A 21,256-nucleotide genomic window follows, 5' to 3' on the forward strand; every position below is an offset into this window, starting at 1 on the left:
TTGTATATGCTAAACATTTTACATTATTTCTGCATAACTACACTTTCAAAATATTATTCTTTTAAATTTTCTTATGCTCACATTCAGCATAAAATTAATGCTCTTATAAAATTATTATTTCCATTTAATTTAAAAAAAAAAAAACCAAATAAATTCTGAATGAAAAATATATTGGAGTAAATGTAATAAAATAAAATTTATTCATGACATTGAGTACTGTTACAAGAAAATATAAATGTGATGACAAAGTAGCGTTCATGTCTCTCTGTAAGCGCAATTTCCCTTGGACGTCGGTGTAACATCATCGGGAAAGATAAATTCCAAGGTCGTTTGAGGTAACACGTCTTCTTTCTGCTAGACGGTAAATCTGCTGAGGAGAAACGGGTGCAAATGATAGAAACGTGGATTCCATTCAGTAAGGCTTCTGCAAAATTTATAATATTACATCTATATATATATTAGATAAAGTATATATGATAGAGAGTGTGAGTGATCGTGTGAATATCACATCAGCATTGATATTTCTAAGGATGCATTGCCCGTAATGTAAAGAAAGAGTGCTAGTACGAATGAGGATTGAAGAGCCAAGTCTGGCTCTTCATATTTCGATAACTTTACGTTTGGGTTTAAAACGCGTCAGTGAGAAAAATGAAATTTATCGCCATATCTCGAGTCAACTTGAGTGACGAAAACTTTTCAAGACTCTCAGCTAAACTTCTTTTACTTTTTTCCTTTACCTTTTTACACATTTACTATTTCACGATAACTATTTTTTCCTGTTGAAAAAAATTTAATCCACCTGACTTCTAGATAAAAAAAAATCATTTTAAAAAAAGTTTAAATCGTTAAAATAAACAAGTTTTAAATATCTGATTAATTTGCTTGTAAGTTAAACTTAAAAAGTTTCCAGCTGTTAGATTTGTCAAACGAGATTGTGAGAAAGCGTTTCTTTGGTACTTGATAAAATTTCATCTCAGGCGTGTTGAGGTACAAATCAAAAGGTACGATTTCCAGCCTTCTTCGACTATTTTCTTTCTCTCAGAAACGATTCATTATTCGGAACCGTCGAAATGGGGAAAAATCAAATGCCAGGGAAGGCGCTAATTGGATCCTCGGAACGACGTGAGAAGCAGCAGTGCCAGCAAAAGTAAAGCTAAAAGAGAAGCTGAAACACGGGAGAACAAGGACAGAGAAAAATAGAGACCGATATAACCGGCCAGGCTTTCAAACCTCGTTGCTCTCTTTTTGCTCTCTCCGCTTGACTGCTCTTCCATTTTGGCGTTATATTCCACACCTCAACTTTATACACTCACACACATATATAAATACATATATATATATGCATTTACATACATATCTATGAAACACTTTCAGTTGGCACCTATTAACGCCGGAAATTGAAACGCATCTCCGGAGGGAATATGAAAGACAAATAGATAAAGAGAATAAGGACAAAGTGTGAATTTAATTCTCACGTGTGTATTACATACATGCGCTCACATGGCTCTGTACCCATACACTAAAACTGCGCTCCCTCGGCCGTAATTAATATTTTTTTTTTTTTTTCTATTTTTTAATTTATTCTCGTTAGCCACGCGAATGCGCTCACGAGACGAGATTAACTTTCCCAGTGGTCGAGCTCAATTTTACGTCAGCCGTGTGTGCGCAAACCACCAGCACTCTCGGCATGTATACTATACACATCGTGCGAAAGTCCTACCGCACTCATTTGCTCTTTTCTCACTCCATCTCCTCCGTCCTTTGTATGTTTTCTCATCATCGTGTATTACCACGTAAATACGTGGATTTTTCATCCACTTCGTTTGCTTTATATTTAATATTTAACTTTTATATATATTTTTTTGTTTTTTTCTATACATACTCAACACTCTGAAGTTTTATTATTAATAATATACTTGACATAATATATTTTTTTCATCCTCGTTATCTGTTTAATTTTTAATTATATCTAAATGTCATTATTTTTTCTTTTACGTGGCCGCGAGGTTGATAAAGAAAAGTCTTCTCGAGCGAAAAAAAATTTTTTTAATTAAAAATATATATAGAAGTATTAAATCTGAATTTTCAACAAAAACATATGATGAGCATATAAAAACTATCTAGCTCTCGTTTTAATCGCACGAGTGTTTACTTTGATCTGGAGTCAGTAAAAAATTTATTTCAATATCTGAGTTTTACCTGACGAAAATATTCACGTCGCAGAATTTAATAAACTCGGCAATATTATAAAAATAGACAGTAAACTACGATTTAAAAAAAAAAAAAAAGTAACCATGTCATGTCATTAAAATCAATATCAATGTCTATTTAACTTAATATTCTCCAGTAGCTTAAAATAATCTTACTGAACGTGAGTCTATTAAAACAATAAAATCAACTATTCTCTCAACTGTTACGTAAAACGGACGCGATATAGATTCACATTGAACCGACGACATTTCTACATTTAACGAACTCACTTCACCCATTGAATCATACCCCGACTTCCACCCGTTCATTTTCACTCAGTCGCGACACGAACCAATATTTTTTTATTCTTCATTTTTTTTTCCTTTATTTAAACTTTTGTCCCTCTTATACTGCCTCCCGATCCTTTATTCTCATCATCTCGTCGAGATAAGCCATTACTGATTCAGCATTTCGTTTACTTCAGAAAATAGTCCTCACTTATATACACATACATATATATATATATATATATATCTACGTGTGCATAGTCATACAAATGGATGAGTGTTTTAACTCTCAGCTCCTCGTGCCTGGCACTTTTATCGACTGTATCATGAATATATACTCGTTACTCTACACCATTATTATTTATACATGAACCTCTATAGATTTTCGATGCAAAATTATCCATCTGCTGGTAAATTTTCTTAACTTGTTAAAATTGTCGACACCCGCACGAATGCTCTGACGATCAAGGTTCATTACTGATTTTCACAAACCAATGTGCAATCAACTCTATCCTCCAACCTCCCATTTACTATTTCTACCTCTTCCTCTTCCTCTATCTCTGTCTCTATCGCCGTCTATTGCCAGCCTGTTGGAATCGTTTGACTAGTGAATGATAATATTTTCCAGCAGAGAGCAGCCTCGTGAAATACCTGCCGATGAGAGTGATAAAAAAATAAATAATGAAAGGGTAGGAAAGGTAATAAAAAAAAAAGAAGTAAATATAAAATAAAATAAACCGTTAAATTTTATGGAGCATTGCGAGCCATGTTTCACTAACGATCAATTTTTACGATCCAACGAGTACCCTCTTGATGACAAATCCAATCAACTTTCATTTGTCATATTTTTGCACTTACATATATTTAAATTATGCAAACAGCATTTTATTTTAAAAAACCACACTGATGTCGGAATAAATTTTAAGGTTAATTATTAATTATTTTTATTCGTTTACTCACGTTAGGTTTTTTTTTTTTTTAATGAATAAATTTTTCTAACGCGTGTTATTATTCACCCCTTTTCTTTAGAAATTATTTTATTTTTTTCAGTGTCTTATGTTTATTTTTTCTTCCATTTCTCTCTGCATGCTGTATCTCTTTGCATTATATTCTATTTTCCATAATATCCCGTTGCATAATAGTCTCAGGTGTGTGTTGCGCACAGATATAAATAAAATAAAAAAATAATATCTCATATTTTGTCTCGAGTTTGTTGTCTATTTCTGATAACTCGTCATCTTGCGTCACTCACCTCCCCCGGGATAAGTATCAGGGAAGGGAGAGATGAGAAACTTTTTTTTATTTCATTTTCATCTGGTACTTTTTGTCATTATCAATCCATTAATAGTAAATTTATGGTGATACATCGGCAGGGTGAGAATAAATATTGAAAACGATATTCAATGCTGGTGCAAGGAAACATGAAAAAAATATATATAAAAGTTGAATGACACATGGCCGAAGAAGTAAGCCAAAGGGGTTAACGTGAGTTGGAGGCGATAGAAGTTTTTTTGCTGTTTCAACAAGATCCTCTTCACGAATTCGAGACGCGATAAGTGAGTTTTTGCCCTGGATACATAAAAAAATGAGATGGAAAAGAAGATGAAGAAGAAGGAGAAGAAAAGTTGTAGGGCGAAAATGAGGGAAAAAAATTTATAAAAAAAATCAGAGGGTGAGAGAAGAAAAGTAGGTCGTTTTATCTGAAAAGCTTGACAGAAAGACAAATTGCTGGATTATATCTTTTTACTTAGAGAGTGGACTGTCCACTTTTCTTATCAACTCACTTTTATATTATTAATCCCGACACGACTTTATTAACTTTAATGGTTATTAAGGTAAAAAAAGGTTTCACCTAAAAACGCTATCACGGTATTATACATAATTGATGTATCATGTCTTTTTGCGGGTATAGCTGTAGGTATAAAATTGTATTACATCGGGGGTATAACGTTGCGATAAATCGATTCAGATTCTATTGAAGTCAATATAAAGACTTGTAAAAAAAGTAAAATGAAGGAAAGGAAGAAAAGGAAAGCTTAAAAAGAAAAAATAAAGTACTCGCAAGTAGTAAATTGAATCTTGCTCGACTTTGTACCGAACGAATCAGATCGTTTCTACCCTTCCCTACTCTCCCGGCACTGACGTTCAATTAAAATTTCCAGAGACGAAAAAAAGCTTCAAGCAATTCTCGGATCGGTTCGCTCGCGCTCACCACCACTTCAAAACTTGTACGCTCGAGAATGTTGAGCTTTTTTTTTTTTGTTTCATTATTTTTATTTCCCTCCGTCTGAAGCCTTTGTCTTTCGTTCCGTCCTCTGGCCACAGAGTGTTAGACTCAAGACGACTAAATGCCCGGCGTACGAAATGTGAGACAGCTCGTGTTAAGCTCGAAAAAAAAAACTACGCATGCTCTTACTTTCCAAGATTAAAAATTTGCGGTTTTCGTGAAGAAAAAAAAAAAAAAAAAAAAGAAATAAAGACAAGTTGATTGGAAACTTGACGAGCCATTTCCTGGCCTCACATTCTTGCTCAGTTAACTTCAGAGGAGTTTTTTTCCCAACCGCAATTGAGATCTACATCAGAAATTTTAAAAATTCAAAAGATTTTATTTTACTCCACCGGAAACTTGGCCCGTCATACCTCGACACATTTAATTACAATCGTATTTTTATAATAGTTTTAAATTTACGGGGAATTCCAACAGCTTATATAACTTGTATAAGCCTCTTTACATTACCTAGATCTTCGGAGTGCATCAACCGAGTAATCTACTTTAAACACCAGACTTTTAGTATCCCAACTATCAATTTATGATTTTCGTTTTTTACCAAAGTCTACCTGCTATTTAAGATTTTCAACAGCTCACTCCTAAATTTATTACTCATAACTTTTATTAATAATTAACCATTAACTATTACAGGTATTTTTATACCAAAGTTACTTTTTATCGTCTTAAATTACACGCCTGCAGAAATAACATCCCGTTAGTATCTTACAATAATCGTTAGTTTAAAAACTTTATAACTCTCCAATTTAGTTGAATGTATTTTTTAAAAATTAAATCCAAACACTGGAGGAACCTTCATGGGAACACTATCAGGATCTCAAACATCGTGTCTTACGATACCGACTGTAAAAAAAAAAGTAATAAAAAAAAAAAACAGAGAAAAAGAAAAGAGAGTATCGAAATTGAAAAACTTGGCAATCGGTAGCAGTGATAGAACTCACTTGTAAACTTGAACAATGTAACTTTATAGTAAAACAAACATGATGCGGAAAAGTTTTCTGAGGAATGTTACTCGTAATAACGGGTTTGAATCAATCGAAAAGTCATAAACTTACATCAAAGTCACAGCAACTGGCCATAACATCGGGTTATTTGTGTTTCTTTGCTGAAAACTCTCAGTTATTTGCATAGAGCAAGTCACTCGGTCCAGAATATCATCAAAGACGATCATGAAACTAGTTTATACTTCGCTAGAGTCAACTACACTTAGATCTCATTTTTTTTTTATTTAGTTTTTTCTACTTTAGCGATTGGAGAGCCAGTTCTCGTCTGTTCTCCGATCAGTACTGGAACCAGCCAACCAACTGTGCTCTCTAAGAGAAGGTCTTATTGGCTCGTTCACGTAACGCTAATGCATTCCAAACTTTTCGATCTTCATCTACTTATTTTACCTTTTACGTTTTTCTATCATGTTCTTTCTGAGTTTAAACTCCTTTCCTCCAGATCCTCACTCGTCCCCAGTTTAAAACCCTGGAAGCGTCGCCGCATTTCACTTCTTCCTTCTCTCAGGATCCTCAACTTAAATTAACATGTCATGCTCGACGAGTGTTTTTTACTGTCATCGGAATATCGACGAGTTGTTAAGGCTCCGACAACTTGGACTTTTAAACTACAGTTTAAATATATACAGTTAATTTTAATATTAAATTAAATGTACATTTATTTTTTTAAAGCTCATTTAAAATCACCAGCATTTATTGTCAGGATTTAAGTTTAATTCAAAGTTTTATTTTATTCCTCCAGAGCAATACGTCAGTAAAACAAATCGTCGGTATTTTGAGTCTCTCTCGGATCCAGTCCTGGTGTAAAAACCCCAGAGAGCCCAACTGAGAAAACATGTACACAAGAAATTCGAGTCTTTACTATTTTTCACAGGAAGTAAAACACGAGATATAAAATCGACTGCCAAGACTGGTGTGTAAAACGTCACGTATTGGAACGCCGATGGGTCTTGTCTCCTTCTTTTCTTGTCTATTCCATCCACCGCGGAGTCTCTATCTATAGCAGGCATTCAGTCAGTCAGTCAGTCATTCGGCGGGTAATGTACAGAGAGAATAGAAGAGCAGAGAAGAGAAGAGAAGAGACATTATGTGGAATAGTAGGAGTAGTAGCACTCCTGGCATTCACCTCTCGAGAATTCCTCGTGCTCGTTGTCATTGCTATCCTTGAGGCACTTCTCCTTCCACTGATGCTACTGCTGCTGATGTATACGACTGTACTCAGTACTTTTGGAAGATAGGACATGAAATTGGCAGGTGACACGACTCTGAACGGCCTCAAAACGTGTATAGGCAAATACTGTATGTATAGCTTAGCTCTCGGTGTCATTTTGTTTCTCTCCAGTGACTTCACTGGCTACGATTTTCCTTTCTCTGTATAACCTTACGTAGATAATGCAATTTTCCTTTGCGCGATCACGTATTTTCATTTGCCAGCTTCAATATCCGTCTTGTTAAATTTTTCCATTCTCAAACATAATCATAATCTTTTATTATATTACATTCTGATACTTTTTTTACATAAAATCTAACCAAGGAAGTAGCTTTATCATGACAACTGTTGATTTGAAAATTTAATAAATTATAATTATATTCCCTCAATTTCCCTTATTATTCTGAAAATGTTAAAATTTAATTTTAAATTCAATTTTCACCATTTATTTTAAAATTTAAATTTAAATACGCCAACACGAGTTCAATAACCAAACGGAAAATCTTTCCACAAATCTAATTATGTAAAAAAAAAAAAAAAAAAAAAAAAAAACTTGACCCAGTTAAAATAGTAAATTACATCTCTTGGTGGTATTTCGAAGCAAATATTTATTTTCTCCGAAGCAAGGCGCACTGAGAAAGAGCGTTAACAGATATAACAGATATACAGTTACCGAAAATCCAATACACTCAGTGTCCATTAGGAAAAAAGCTTTTTATCAACAAAACACAAGGTCCAGAACATTAAGTAAACTAAATAACAGTCCATTCCCATTCTCATTCTCATCCCAAGTACAATACAATACATTAAATAATGTACCCATCCTTGAGTATTACAACATTGATCTTTTATTTAATGATGAGAGTAACTGGAGACGCCAGAGTTAGGGGTTAATTGGGTTAGTTGGCTCTAGTTACCTCTCCGACCTCGTTTCCTCTGCATTATCGTGACCGGGCATCCTCGTAGAGTATCTCGTAGCCGGTTCTGACTCTGGCCTTTCCACCTCTCTCATGCTCTCCTCACAATAATTCTCTTACTCACTCTTAACTCGTGGTCGTGCTCGTGCTCGTGCTCGTCGTAAGTAGATCCACAAGTTTACTCTACTCAACTAAACTCAGCTCTCACCTAAGGGTGGCTGCTCTCCATAGCATGCGGCATGTGCCACGACGAAGGTCACGTTTGACGGAGCCAAGTGGTGTGCTCTTTCCATGTCTATACTCTCTGAGACTAGAAGGACTAGAGCCCAGAGACCGAAGCCCAGAGGTGTGGATTTAGCTTCGGGATAAGCCTCTACTCTGTGAACTAGAGCAATACTTGAAGTAGATCCACATCCACAAGTCGCGGATGCGCATCTAATATACAGACTTTCTCAAACCCTCTTTAGCTGTACCTTTGTCTTCTTATTTCCTTCCTTACCGTACCCTTTGCTCCTCTCTGTTTTAACTATAATGTCTTCTCATTTGCGCCTCCACAGATATTCTCCGTACTATAACGTGTACAGAAAATTAATTACATTTACTCATTCCACGTCTCTCCTCTGATTTTCATTTCCTCTTATAGAAGCATCAGCCCTTTCCCTTTCTCTCTCTATATATATATATAATTCCATCTCTGCTATTGCATTCTGTATCGAATTAAATCCACCAGGAATTCATTCTCGCCCATTCAAAGATATCAATTCCCTGATGGATTAACTTGTTTCTGCACTGTAATTTAATATGCAAAAGTTTTAGTTTATATAAGAAAGAGATAGACATTATATATTTAAGCTTACCGAGCCTCCATGTTTATTTCTTCATTATACTTACACATTTATTATCACCACAATCTATCCTTCTTACTCCAGTCCCACTATTCCAGATCTTAATTACTTGAATCGACAGGCTTCCAGAGATTCTCACACTCATCTGAAACTTTTTAAAATTAAACCAATTAAATTAATTAATGTAATTAACTTATTTAATTAAAATATCTTCAAAAGCTTCAGCTGTACAAAATATATCACTGAGCAAACAACGCTCACTTGAAATCGTTACCTGTTTAGTTTAATTTCAAATAAGATAAAAAAAAGACATCAGACATCAACAAATTTGAATTTTTAATCAGCAAATTATATTTAAATCCAAAAGCTTTAAAACTGCTAGTTATTGAAATTAATTGTTCTCATACGTACTCTGGTTAATTATTTCACTTTCTATGACTCATTAGTCTCCATTAATATACAAATGGGTTTGCGAACAAGAGTTAAGCCTCACTTTGATGGACTTAGGAGCACGTACGCGAGAACTTAGTGAGCTAAGTCAATATACAGAGGATATGTGCAAAAGCTATTCAATATACATACATATATACATATATATTCTCTTTATATGTGAAGCATAAACATAATCGCTTATGATTTGGAGTTTTGAACTTGGAGCACTATATTATACATCTCTCTCACTCAACATAACTTCCCTCTCATTCTACTCCAATAATATCTCGAACTTGTAAATCCCTAGGATTTCATGGGCTACCATTCGACATTGTGGGATCTATCATGGTAAACCTCATTCCACAAATGAATACCTAAATTACCAACTTCCATCAACTATTTTAATAAATCCATTTACACGATCTATATTTCATTATGTGGATAGATATTATTCATAACTTTAGTCAAACTTTAATCATTGATAACAATATTAATTATATATTTTGATAACTTTTGCGACAGTTAAATATCTCGAAATTTTATAGAGGAAGGCCCAAATCCGAACCACTCAGGAAATACTACATTTTTAAGCATATCTTTGGCGGGAAATTAAATTTTTTATTTTGCATACAATTTTTGAAATAAATCCAAAGGAACCGTACAGTTAAATCTTAACTTCCTTTCAAATAACTCCAGTTCAAAATTCAAATAACCGTCTTTAGTGACAAGTTACATGGACACAAATTACATTCAGCGTAAAGCCGCAATTAATACATAAAAAATATTCAATTTTATTTATTTACTAAATTTTATTCGTCTCGGTTCTGTGTAATTTATTTATTTATTTACTTTAAACTCTTTTATCAAGGTCGAGATTTTTTTTTTATAGTTTTATTAAAAGTTTCATCAGCAGTAGCAGCATCGCGATCGTGACTTCCTCGTCTTCTTTCACTCACTATTTCAACGTAACTGTACATATATATTTATATATATATATATAAGTCGTTATTATTGCCAGTCCAAGCTTTTCACCCTGGTGCACCACCCAACACCACGCGATTCGCGATTCGGCATAATGTATCGCTTCTTGCAGCCGTATAATACATTATTCATCGGTGCCGTCCGCTTCTCACCGCCTCAGTCGTTTTCAAGTAAACCCCGCGTGCTGCACCAACTCTTACTTACTATTTCTTTCACTGCAAACTGCAACTACCTCCCCCACCACCACCACCACCATCAGTATTACTATTTCTATTTCTACTCCTACTATTACAATAACTACTACTACTAGTATAACTGCTACCACTCCTACCACTTTCTTTCCTTACTCTTACTACCCTTACATCACAAACTTCTTCAACGACTTGTGACTCCTCCTCTGCATTTATGCATTTCCGCAATCTTTATATCCGTTTCTTCCTTTTCTTATTTTTTATTTTATTTTTATTCCTTCTTTCGTCTTGTATTTGACTGTTGACGTTGAGATTTCATCAAGAAATCTACAAAAAAAAAAAAAAAAAAAAAAAAAGTCTAAGCCAATAATTTAATCCGGTGATTTATTTTTTAAAAAATAAAATTTTGTATTTTTATCATCAGCTAAAATATACTCGTAAAAAATAGTTGAATTAAAAAAAGAAAAAAAAAAAGAAACATATCATGTTATGATCAATCTTTGAGGAAAAGTCTATCACCATAAATATAGTGGACACTTTTATCGAGAATTTATGACGGCAAAATGCCAAGGTATGCTGCTGTATGGCTCCAGCATGTGTAGCTGTGCCTTATATATGTATTACAATCTATACTTTGTGCCATAAATATATAGCCATATAGATACAAAGATATATAGGCATAGACTGCGTACAGCTAATCCAGAGTAGTAGGATGCTTTAGCCGGGCTCCTCATCCTCCTCCCGTTTTCTCCAATGGATAAAGATGTTATCGTTAGGAACGACTTCCGCCAGCCTGAACGCGCCCGCCACTGCTTCTGCTACCGATATCCAATCCCCCTGCATCATCTAATCGATAGCTTTCTTATACCTTTACTCAGCTACAACCTCTTATCTTCATTCCTGTCCTACACCCTAGACCCCACACCCACACCCCACAACTTACAACCTACAACCCAACCACTTTGCTTCTTTCCGCCCTCATGCGCCAGCATAAAAAGACCATACGGTAATTTATTTTATTTATTTATATCCGCCAATCCTCCATCTTTTTTAATATCCATTCTAACTATCAAATCACGCAAATAAATTCAAATAGTATTAAATATTATAAAAGGGCGGGAAAAGTTTTTTTTCTAAAGCTCGGATGATCACTGACCAGAAAAAAAATTTTTTTTTTTCATAGCAACTGTAAGTTTGATATCTTTAAATAAAAATAAAATAAAAAGCCGGCGTGTTTGAATGCACGAAAATTTATTATATAGTTATCTCGCTTTGTCTGTCTCTCCCCCAACAATACATAATTTGATATAACCAAGTCCATTAAAATTCACTAAAATAAAACAGATGTTTTGTTTTTTTATCGAATATTGAATTAACAATCCATTCAATACAACTGTTTGGTCATTAAAATATATATTATATATATTTGATGATATTGTGGGGTATAATTTTTGGCTGTCTCTCTTCACCAAATAATCGGTTAAAATTCCAGCGGTTTGTAAGCTCTGTTCCAGATTAAATATTAATCCATTATTGGATATTCAGCAAATGATTCTCGGTCGGGACTTTCGCGCAGCAGTAGCAGTACCTCCAAACCGCAATATCTATACATCTATATATCTATATATCTGTATATCTATATATATATCGGCATTGCATGCGATATCGCAATTATGACACGGGCGAATAAATTATCCTGCGTCACGTTATGGCAACGTGTGCCACCCGGCGGCATTGCTGCAACAATCGTGCTATATACCATCCTCATAAAAGGAGTCGGAGTAGGAGTAGATGGAGATTGAGGCAGGGTACACAAGAGAGACAAAGTTCCAGTGGCAGAAAGCCGCATGGATACGCACCCCTTGCAGATAATTCATGAGAGCCAGGATCGCCCGAGTGCTACTACAGAGACCGAGGGAATTGATGCGCACGGCTGCGTGTGTTTGTGTGCGCATACGCGTGCCAAATTACCCGCTATGCGATTCTAAATTGTACGAATAAAGGATTCATTTCCGATATATGATAATAACGACACATATATCTTACAAAATTTTGTTTATAGTCAATTAATTATTTTATATATATTATATATATATATAGACATTGTGTATTGAGTTTTGTAAGGATATTAATATTGAGATATAATTAGCTGATATGAAATCAACCGAGAAATAGATAATCCAGTATCTAGATTACTCTATGATCAATAGATGCTATAATTACACGGCTTAATTAAAATCTTAGTAAATAATTTATTGTTGATAATCGATAGTGCGGGTCATTGGGTAGCATTGAGCGCAATAGAGATTCATTTCTACTTATCTGACATTTTACGACCGACTGCAATTTTTATATTTATTTTCAATGCACTATTGACGTCATCCGTTAGACAATTCCAAGCCATTACCGCAATAACATTTTATTTAAATTATTACCGTGACGTCGAGTTAATAATTTTTTACAAGCGGAGCTAAATTTACAAATAATTTAAAAGTTATGAAAAGTTTATTAATCAAGTGCAATTACTCGGTAAGCAAGAAGTTGCCGAGTCGATTCTACTCTCGAGTATTTTTTCGATGAATTTTTTTTTTTTTTTTTTTTATTCATCTCAGTACTTGATAGTCAGCTCTCAACAACATTAAATTAATAATAAAAAAATGTATAATTTTTAATGTAGTAGATAAAAATTTTTTTAATACCGATCTGAGAGTTGAAACTGATTCTTGAAATTGATATTTTGTAGACGTGCAGTAATTATTATGTATATTAAATTTCATAGAAAAGTTACATTGTAGTTTAGTGAAAAGGTAAAAAGTCAGTGATATTATATTTTCGTAATTAAATTTAAAAAATCATGAATAGCTATCAGAAACATCATATCATATCCTTTGGTAAAAAAATAAAGAAGAGAGACGGAAGTTTTGACATGGGTTATCGCGTAGGATTCAACAAGAAGGCATTTTGCGTCGTCCGAAAAGCCAATAGCTGAGTTGCGATAAATCCCATCTATAGAGAAAATCTAGTGAACCGATCTCCAGAACCGTACCAGCATCTCCAGCAGCATATATCCAGGGTGAAGAGAAAACGAGGATAAAACTAAATCCATCAGACACTTGACGCTTTTTCTTGGTTTTTTTTTTTTTTCTGTTTTCTTTCCCTCTTCATCGTATACGTCTCTGTCTGTCTTTTTCTCGCTTAAAGTCTCTCAATTGCATTAGCTCACGGGTAAATTTACACTCACTAAAACGTGTCAAAGACAAGAACGTGCTGCGAAATAATAAAAATAACAAATGAAGGATGTTGTGCTTGATAACAGATAGAATAACGCGGTGTTTAAACAAAGAGTAATTTAACAACGTGGTTAAGCCCTTCACCACGTTCGATAATTTGTTCGACAGTTGCGTCGTTCGTGTTTACAAACCTGATTCTATCCGACAAATAAAACATGCGGCATTTTGCAGCAGCTCGCCAGGGGTAAAGAGTGGAGTAGACAAGTACCAGCTGACAATAGTTACAGTACCAGTAGCACCAGCAGTAGACAAATGAACGCATTCGGGCTTGTAAACGATCGCTGCGAAGACGAATTCACGAGCGAGTTCACTTTTACAATAAAACGTTTGCGTTTCATCTATCAGTCACTCTGTTTTATTACCTGTCTCTCTATCTGTATCTGTATTTTATTTTATTTTTATTTTTTTTATTTTATCCTCCTCATGTTTTTTATATTTGTTTTTATTTTTCACTGCAGCAACGCTTTGTCTGATGAAGTAGAGGTGAAAATATTGTTTGCGAGTGTGGATATAAATGAATGCTAAATGCGAGTTCGCAAATGCGCCAGACTGAAGAGATGAACGGGTAAAGGGGAAAAGAGGGAAAAGGGAAAACTGGGGGAAGTAAAGGGCCAATGGATAACAGTGACAGACGATGGAAACTCGGAAAATCCTCAGAGGATCGTGAGCGTGGTACCTAAATTTGAATGGATACATGAGAGGGTGTCCAAAACGGAACCGGACACCCGACGTTGCGGATTCTCCCGAGGCTTCGCCAGGACAAAGGGGCCAACAGCTACATACATTTACTGTTTATCTCTCTCTCTCTTTCTATATATATATATATATCGCACTTTATCACCAATGTATGTCTATATATCTAGTTTAGTATCTCCTGATTCTCTCGTAGAGCAGCCGTCTCGGTCGAATCGTGCACCCCCTTCTATTTATCAGCAACACCCCTGCTGTGCACAGCAACTTGGCAACAGGACGCGGTTCATCCTACGAGTAAACGCATTGTCCTGATTATTATTCCGTATTTGAGTTTGGACAATCGAATTTCGCGCTGCTCACGTAACCGTCTAACAATCATTTGCTACTATGTCAATGGTTAATTTAATGTCTCTATGTTGTTATTATTATTATTATTATTATTATTATTATTACTGTTTACATTACACACCCAAAGTACTTAGCTAGCTATTATCGTGCCTGTCTGTTGTTTACTCTTGATTAATTTATCCGGGTGTGATTCATTTTTAAATTTAAATACTTTGTTTTTATATTTAATTAAACCACTTAACAAATTGATCTATTGTAATTTTACGGTACTAATTAAGAGAGAAAGTTGGTGAATTAATTGAAGAAGAAGAAATAATCTGAGTTAAAAACAGAAAAAAAATTTGAAAAAAAAAAAAAAAAATAAAATAAAATAGAAGTTTAATAGTTCTCTTAACTTTAATTGAAGGCGTTGAATAAAACGGTGGCTACACATAGTTGATTTAATTTCAGTGTCCTCACTCTGTCGTATTTTATTCAAAAGACTTTTTAATTTTAATTTTAATCATTTGTTCGTTATTTAAATTTAAACAGTCTTTTTCATTAGTAAATTTTTCATTCAAACCAAATTTCCGCCAATAATAAAAAAAGTTTCATTAACTCGAAATCAAACGACTTTAAATTTTACCCAACTGAAACTTTTATCTCTGAAAAAAATAATATATTTTTTTTAAAATTTCCTAATTACTAAAAACCAAAAGTTTATTTAAAAGATTAAAGTCATGACAAGAAAGCGATCCGCCATTTTGCTAATACCTCAGCTTTATGACCCGTATCCCCCGTATTATAAAAAAGGAGCGTGTTCAGCAAGATGATCGTCAAAGAGCACACCAGGAGCATTTAACCCGAGGTCTACTCTGTATTCGCACACTAAAGAAGAGTACATAACTCCCATACCCCAAGTAGATGCGGGATATGTATGCAAGGCATAAATAGGGGTAGCAGTGGCAGTAGTAGAGTAGACTAGAGCTGGAAAAGTGAGCTGGGCATCCCTATTCCCTCTTTTATCCAGCCACCGACTACCACCGACTACCGCCACTACCACCCGTAACATCACGAGCACTACAGCCATCAGCCGTCTCTGCATCCTTTTTCTTCTCTCCAACCACCGCGGTCCTGCAGTTTCTTTGCCCTCATCCACACCCTCTACAAGCACCCCCGGTAATCGCGTTGGCAGACTTGCCGGGTGCTCCGGGAGAAAAGCCATTCTTTAAGGTGCCGCTTAATTAGCGCCACTCTTAAGAGTTTCCAAGAGCCACCACCAGCAAGACTTAGTCTCTAACGTCTCTTTTTAACCCCTTGCCCTCACTCTCTTCCTCAACTGCCACTACTCCTGCTGCTGCTGCTGATGCCCGGCTACTGCACTTTTCCCGACTCATTCTTTTCTCCTTCAACTTACTTGTTTCAACGGATCCTTTGACTTATCCAACTACACGCAGTAGTTGTACACCGTAACTTAACTCGGGGTCCTCTGTAGACCGATCCTGCTACCAGTGTCCTTTTACCAAGTACTGAAAGTACTTACGTCAATAATACCCTCGAAAATCTACTGCATACCAGAAAGTAAATCGTCGATCCGCCAGCTACATCTCCACTACTCCTTACTCTCTGCTTAAGAGATAGAAAGCTTTAAACTTTCCAAGTATAGTTTCCCTTCCTCTACACTCTTCGGCTGCACTATTTATGTCCGTTGGGTTAAAGAGTAAAAGAAAATGAAAAGAAAAAAATCTAGATTAAAAAAAAAAAAAGGGAATAATGAATTTATCGGTTATTACTCTTTACCGCCAATATCAATCTCTCTAATAGGAAACTTTATTGTTGGACCTTTTTCAACTGGCTGACAAATGAAGGCATTAGTGTACAGATAAAAATATCGAGATAGCAGAGTTTAAATTTTATAACGGATGTAGATCGATAAAAATTATTAATTCAGGACATAAACTACGCAAATTGGCTGAATGTTACTATAAAAATAGTATTTAAACAATAAGCGCATAAGGGACTAGGCAGTAAAAATAATAATAATTACTGGCAATAAGCCATAAGCAATTTTAAATTAAGCTAAATAATTTGTGGTATCTATACGCTTGAGCGGATAAAACCAATCGATAGTGTTTATTTTAATAAATTCTATAAAGCGGACGAGTGTTGATCTAGTATATAAAATTGTTTCCGCGCAATTGTATTTGTACATGAATTAATAAATACAATAAATGGTTACGGGATTTTAAGTGAAGAGATGAATATTACCGATTAATACATTGCTAAATATATATATTACATTTATACATTATATAACAATGGACTTTATGTTGCCATTAAATCTGAAAATATCTAGACAAGTATATTACAGCTACAATAGAGTACCAAATTCATTACATTAATTATTATCATTATCATTATAGAGATAAATTTATACCAACTGATAAAATTTTCTGGATACGTTGAATTCACAGGATTTTCCTTTCATGTAGAGAAAATAAGCAAGGTTTTAAATAACAATTGGAAAAAATGTTTTTTCATTTTCCGGCAAAATGGGGTAACCTGAATAAGTTTGAAAAAATATTTTTTTTCACAATTTGAAGTCAATTTAACGAGTACACTGATTCGCATGTCAATTAACGGTAGAAATTTAATTGGCAGTGGAATTCTCATAAAAAAACTCAAAAAAAAAAAAATGTATTGAAAAATTTCGGGCATCTCAAATTACTGAAAAATTTAAAATGCCTCTTTTGTCCGGCCCTACCCCGCATGGTATCCAATCCTGTAGGAATTTTTGTTTTTTTATCTGTAAATAATAATAATTATTATACGATAATTCGGTGCTAAATAATTCATAAACGCTATTAGTGAGTAAAGTAATCGGCAAAGCGGCCTAATGTTGTAGCATTTGGAATGAATAATCAAATACGCTTGATAATACGTATTATATATTTAATAAACGAGTGACTTTTACTACGGGAGTGAGGCTTTTGAAAGCATCATACCGACAATGAAATAAAACGGATCATGTGCATAAACGAAGAGAAAAAAGGAGAGTAAATGAAACCAATGGTTATAAAAGTAGTGGTAGTGTGCCAGTAAATGGAAGGGATAAATCAAGGGATGAAGGTGAGGCGGGGCTTTTAATTAGTTGGGTCACTCGGGTCATCGTCCGGCCGTAGCTGTGGACTTTAATCCCACCGAAAGTTTCCATCTGCAGTGCCGCCGGCGGCAACCCTCTCAGTACACTACTTCTTCTCCCGGTTACGCTCATCCTCGTGGAATCATCCACTCACACTCTCCGGTTTGCCACCTTCTACCTTCTACCGTCCACCTTCTATCCACTCACTCCACCTGCTTATAACTCTTGTCTCATTCCTCCGATATCTATAGCAGGTGTACTGCAGTAGCACCAACGCGAACTTAAACTCGATTACAAGATTTTTTCTTAATTTGCAACTAAGCAGTTGCCTTGTCGCCCGTTAAAAAAACGGTTTAAGAACTTTTAACCGTCCACCCCAGCATTCTTCTTCTTCTGCATCCTCCTATCCCCTTTTTTCCATTCTCTTTATCGTCTCTCATCTCCCGTCATCCTCATTCTCCCCTTTTTCTTCTTCTCCTCTCCTTCCTTTTTTCCACAAGTACTTCTCTAACTCTCGGATAATAAGACTGAGTTGGACCACGAGGGGAACATATACCCTATCCCTTGTACAGGATGTTCCTCGTAAGATTTTATACCCGTGGTTTAGCTCTTGTGCTTCTTCTCTTATACTTCTTGACAGAAACTTTGCCTAGGAAGTAAAGTGAAAGCTTTTCCTTTAGCTCTTATAGCTGCTGCTCTCCTGCTCTTTTTCATTCACCTCACACACTAAACTCACTCATTCTCATTCTCTTCCTCCTCCTTATACTTATTCCGTACTTTACTCCTGCATCAGCGGACTTGAGACTCAGCTTTTACGGCGGCTATAACGCGCCTCGTCATGTAAAACTTAAGGCCAGGATTCACGGAAGGAAGTATGCGTAAATTATACATATAGTAAGGACAGTTAAGAATTAAGGCTCAACTTAAGCTAATAGTAACAACAACACCACCAGCAGTTGTGCTGTCGGTGATGCTGACAATAAAACAGGATGAAAAGCTCTCAGATAAAAGACTAAATGTTTAGCTCATAAAACACAATAATAATTTACACAAAACTGTTATCAGTTTTAACAATTAACCCTTTGACAATTTAATAAAATTTTATCATCTTAAGCTATTCCTTTGTTCTGCATACTTACAATTTAAAAAGACAATTGTATACTCGATAAAATGTCTGACAATGCCCATAATTACAATAGCCTGCTATTGAATGCTATGAAAATAAAATCTAATTTAAATAATCTTTTGTATGCTTTCAGAACTTAAATAATATAAAATAGATAAGACAACGAGCAACCGAAAATGTCGCCATTTCCGGTACTTGTGACACTGGTGACACTAGTACTGGTATCTCTAATTTCAATCGGAAATGGCGAACTTTACACCGCACTTGCTGATATGGAAGAACTCCTCGAGACTGAATCCGTGCTCATTGACACTCTTCACGGTTACATAAAAGTCCAAGAGCAGCGATTAGCTATTTTAAGAAGGTAATTCAAATATATATATATATATTTATAATTACAATCAATGTCAACTAATCAGTAAGTGTACAAGTCCAAGCTTATGACGGATAGTCTGTAATTCAAAACCTGTCAAATATTTAGAATCATTCGATTTGACAGGATGACACGAACAATCCGTACTTGCTTACCCTCAATAATTAGCCCTTTCTTAGCTCTGGTCTATGTAGATCTGAATTATTTTTCTCCAAGTTTTCATTGATCATTAATCACTAAATCATAAATCAATTTTCAGCACAATAACCAACCCCAGTTGTAATAATATGGGGAAATCTAAATGCATAGTTGATTGATTGCATACCCGTCACTACCAAAACCACCGGCGAATAGAAAACTGTATAGAAACACACATATATATATATATAAATAATTCAGCGGGTGAGAGTGTGATTGAAAAACCGCACAGCTGAGAGGTATTGAATGAAAGGCGGGAAAAGTTTCTTCGTTACACGTCAGTCTATTGATTCGATCGTTAGGCAATATTCTCTCTCAATCTCTCCAGGGAGTGGTAGCAAAACCATCAGAGCTTTAGCTGTTTCTACGCTACTTTGTGTGCCGTAGAGTGCACTAATAGTAGTAGTAGTAGTAGTAGTAGTAGTGGTAATACCAATACGAGCATCAGCAGCAACAGTACCAACTCTACGGGCATTCAAAGTTGTTGAATAGGGGAGGAGGAAATCAGGTGGACAGTCTATAATAGCAAAATCCCCGTAGTAGTTGTAGTAGTTGTAGAATCCGATTCGGAAGTTCTCGTTGGGTCTCTGCGCGTGCGACATTCGGAAGGACATTTAATGCATAATCGTGGGGGTCTTCAATTGCTTACATACCTTCGATTCGTGCCGAGGATACACCGTAGTGTTGATAGGAAGCGTTGAAAAGGGTGCAGACAGACGAGGACAGAAAATACAAGTCATCGAAATTTCAGGAACGTTATAATTTAAGGTCCCACTCATTCCTCGTTACCTTCATACCCTCGTTCTTGCCTCCCTTTCAAAACTAATACGATAATTCCCATAGCTCCTACCACTCCCTACCACTACCTGATCAATTTCGCATCGACATCACTTTTATTCAAGACATATTTCCTTTACGGCTGACGATTCTTACGCTAAATTCACAAACTAAACTCCCCTCACAGCTACCAGCCCTTGGAGAGTTATTCACATAGATGGAATGAGAATAATAATAATAGTAATAATAATAATAAGAAGAAAATGAGTTTAAGAGTATGAAAAAGAATAAAAAAAAATCAGAGCCTCTTATTATATAAGTCGTCAAAAGTTTTATCAGATAGGGGCCATTGAAGTAAAGTCAATTGGATACAATGAAATTTATTGGTAATTTCGTACTGTTGAATTTATATAGTCTACGGAATCGTTGAGTGTGACACCATAAACCACTGACGAGTTGAGAATATATATGTATATATATACCGATAGAAATTTTATTTTATTTTTCATCTCACAGATACCGATTCTATTTTCCCTGGTTATATCGCGGCCTCTTTCTCTCTCGCCGAAACTCTTCATAATACATTCACTACTACCTTCTGCTGTGCTCTTAACTCTCTTATATTCGTTCGCCTTGTCGTTTCGAAACTCTCTTAAGACATTTGCTGGGTTGCGATTTATCGGCGACCCATGCGCTTCAACCCACCAGGACATAATTTTCCAAGTTTCTACGTCGAGTGTGTAAAGTTTGATCACAAGATCCACCATCTTACTCTTTTCTCAACCTACTTGTTCTACTTTGCCTTTTTCTTATACTCGCTTGGTTTGAATTCCATTACACATCACTTTACTCACACCATCGCCATCATATTCTCTTCATCATCTACTTTTACTTCTGTCTCTTCTTCTTCTTCTTCTTCTTCTTCTTCTTCTTCTATTACTTCTTCAACACAACTCTTCCCTCATCATATCCTGACAGTTTTGTGTTTA

General features: G+C 35.3%; 1 protein-coding gene across 2 annotated transcripts in view; it reads left to right on the forward strand.

The window, feature by feature from the left end:
• Positions 1–21,256, forward strand: part of LOC103576741 (prolyl 4-hydroxylase subunit alpha-1) — a 73,355-nt gene that overhangs the window by 38,544 nt on the left and 13,555 nt on the right. For both annotated transcript variants that reach the window (XM_014443243.2, XM_008557105.2), the window contains exon 2: positions 19,053–19,283. In XM_014443243.2, coding sequence (XP_014298729.1) covers positions 19,096–19,283 — 188 coding nt within the window. In that variant the 5' untranslated portion in view covers positions 19,053–19,095. The remainder of the gene's footprint in view (positions 1–19,052; positions 19,284–21,256) is intronic.

Source organism: Microplitis demolitor, chromosome 8, assembly GCF_026212275.2.
Source record: "Microplitis demolitor isolate Queensland-Clemson2020A chromosome 8, iyMicDemo2.1a, whole genome shotgun sequence".
NCBI classification, from domain to species: Eukaryota; Metazoa; Arthropoda; class Insecta; order Hymenoptera; family Braconidae; genus Microplitis; species Microplitis demolitor.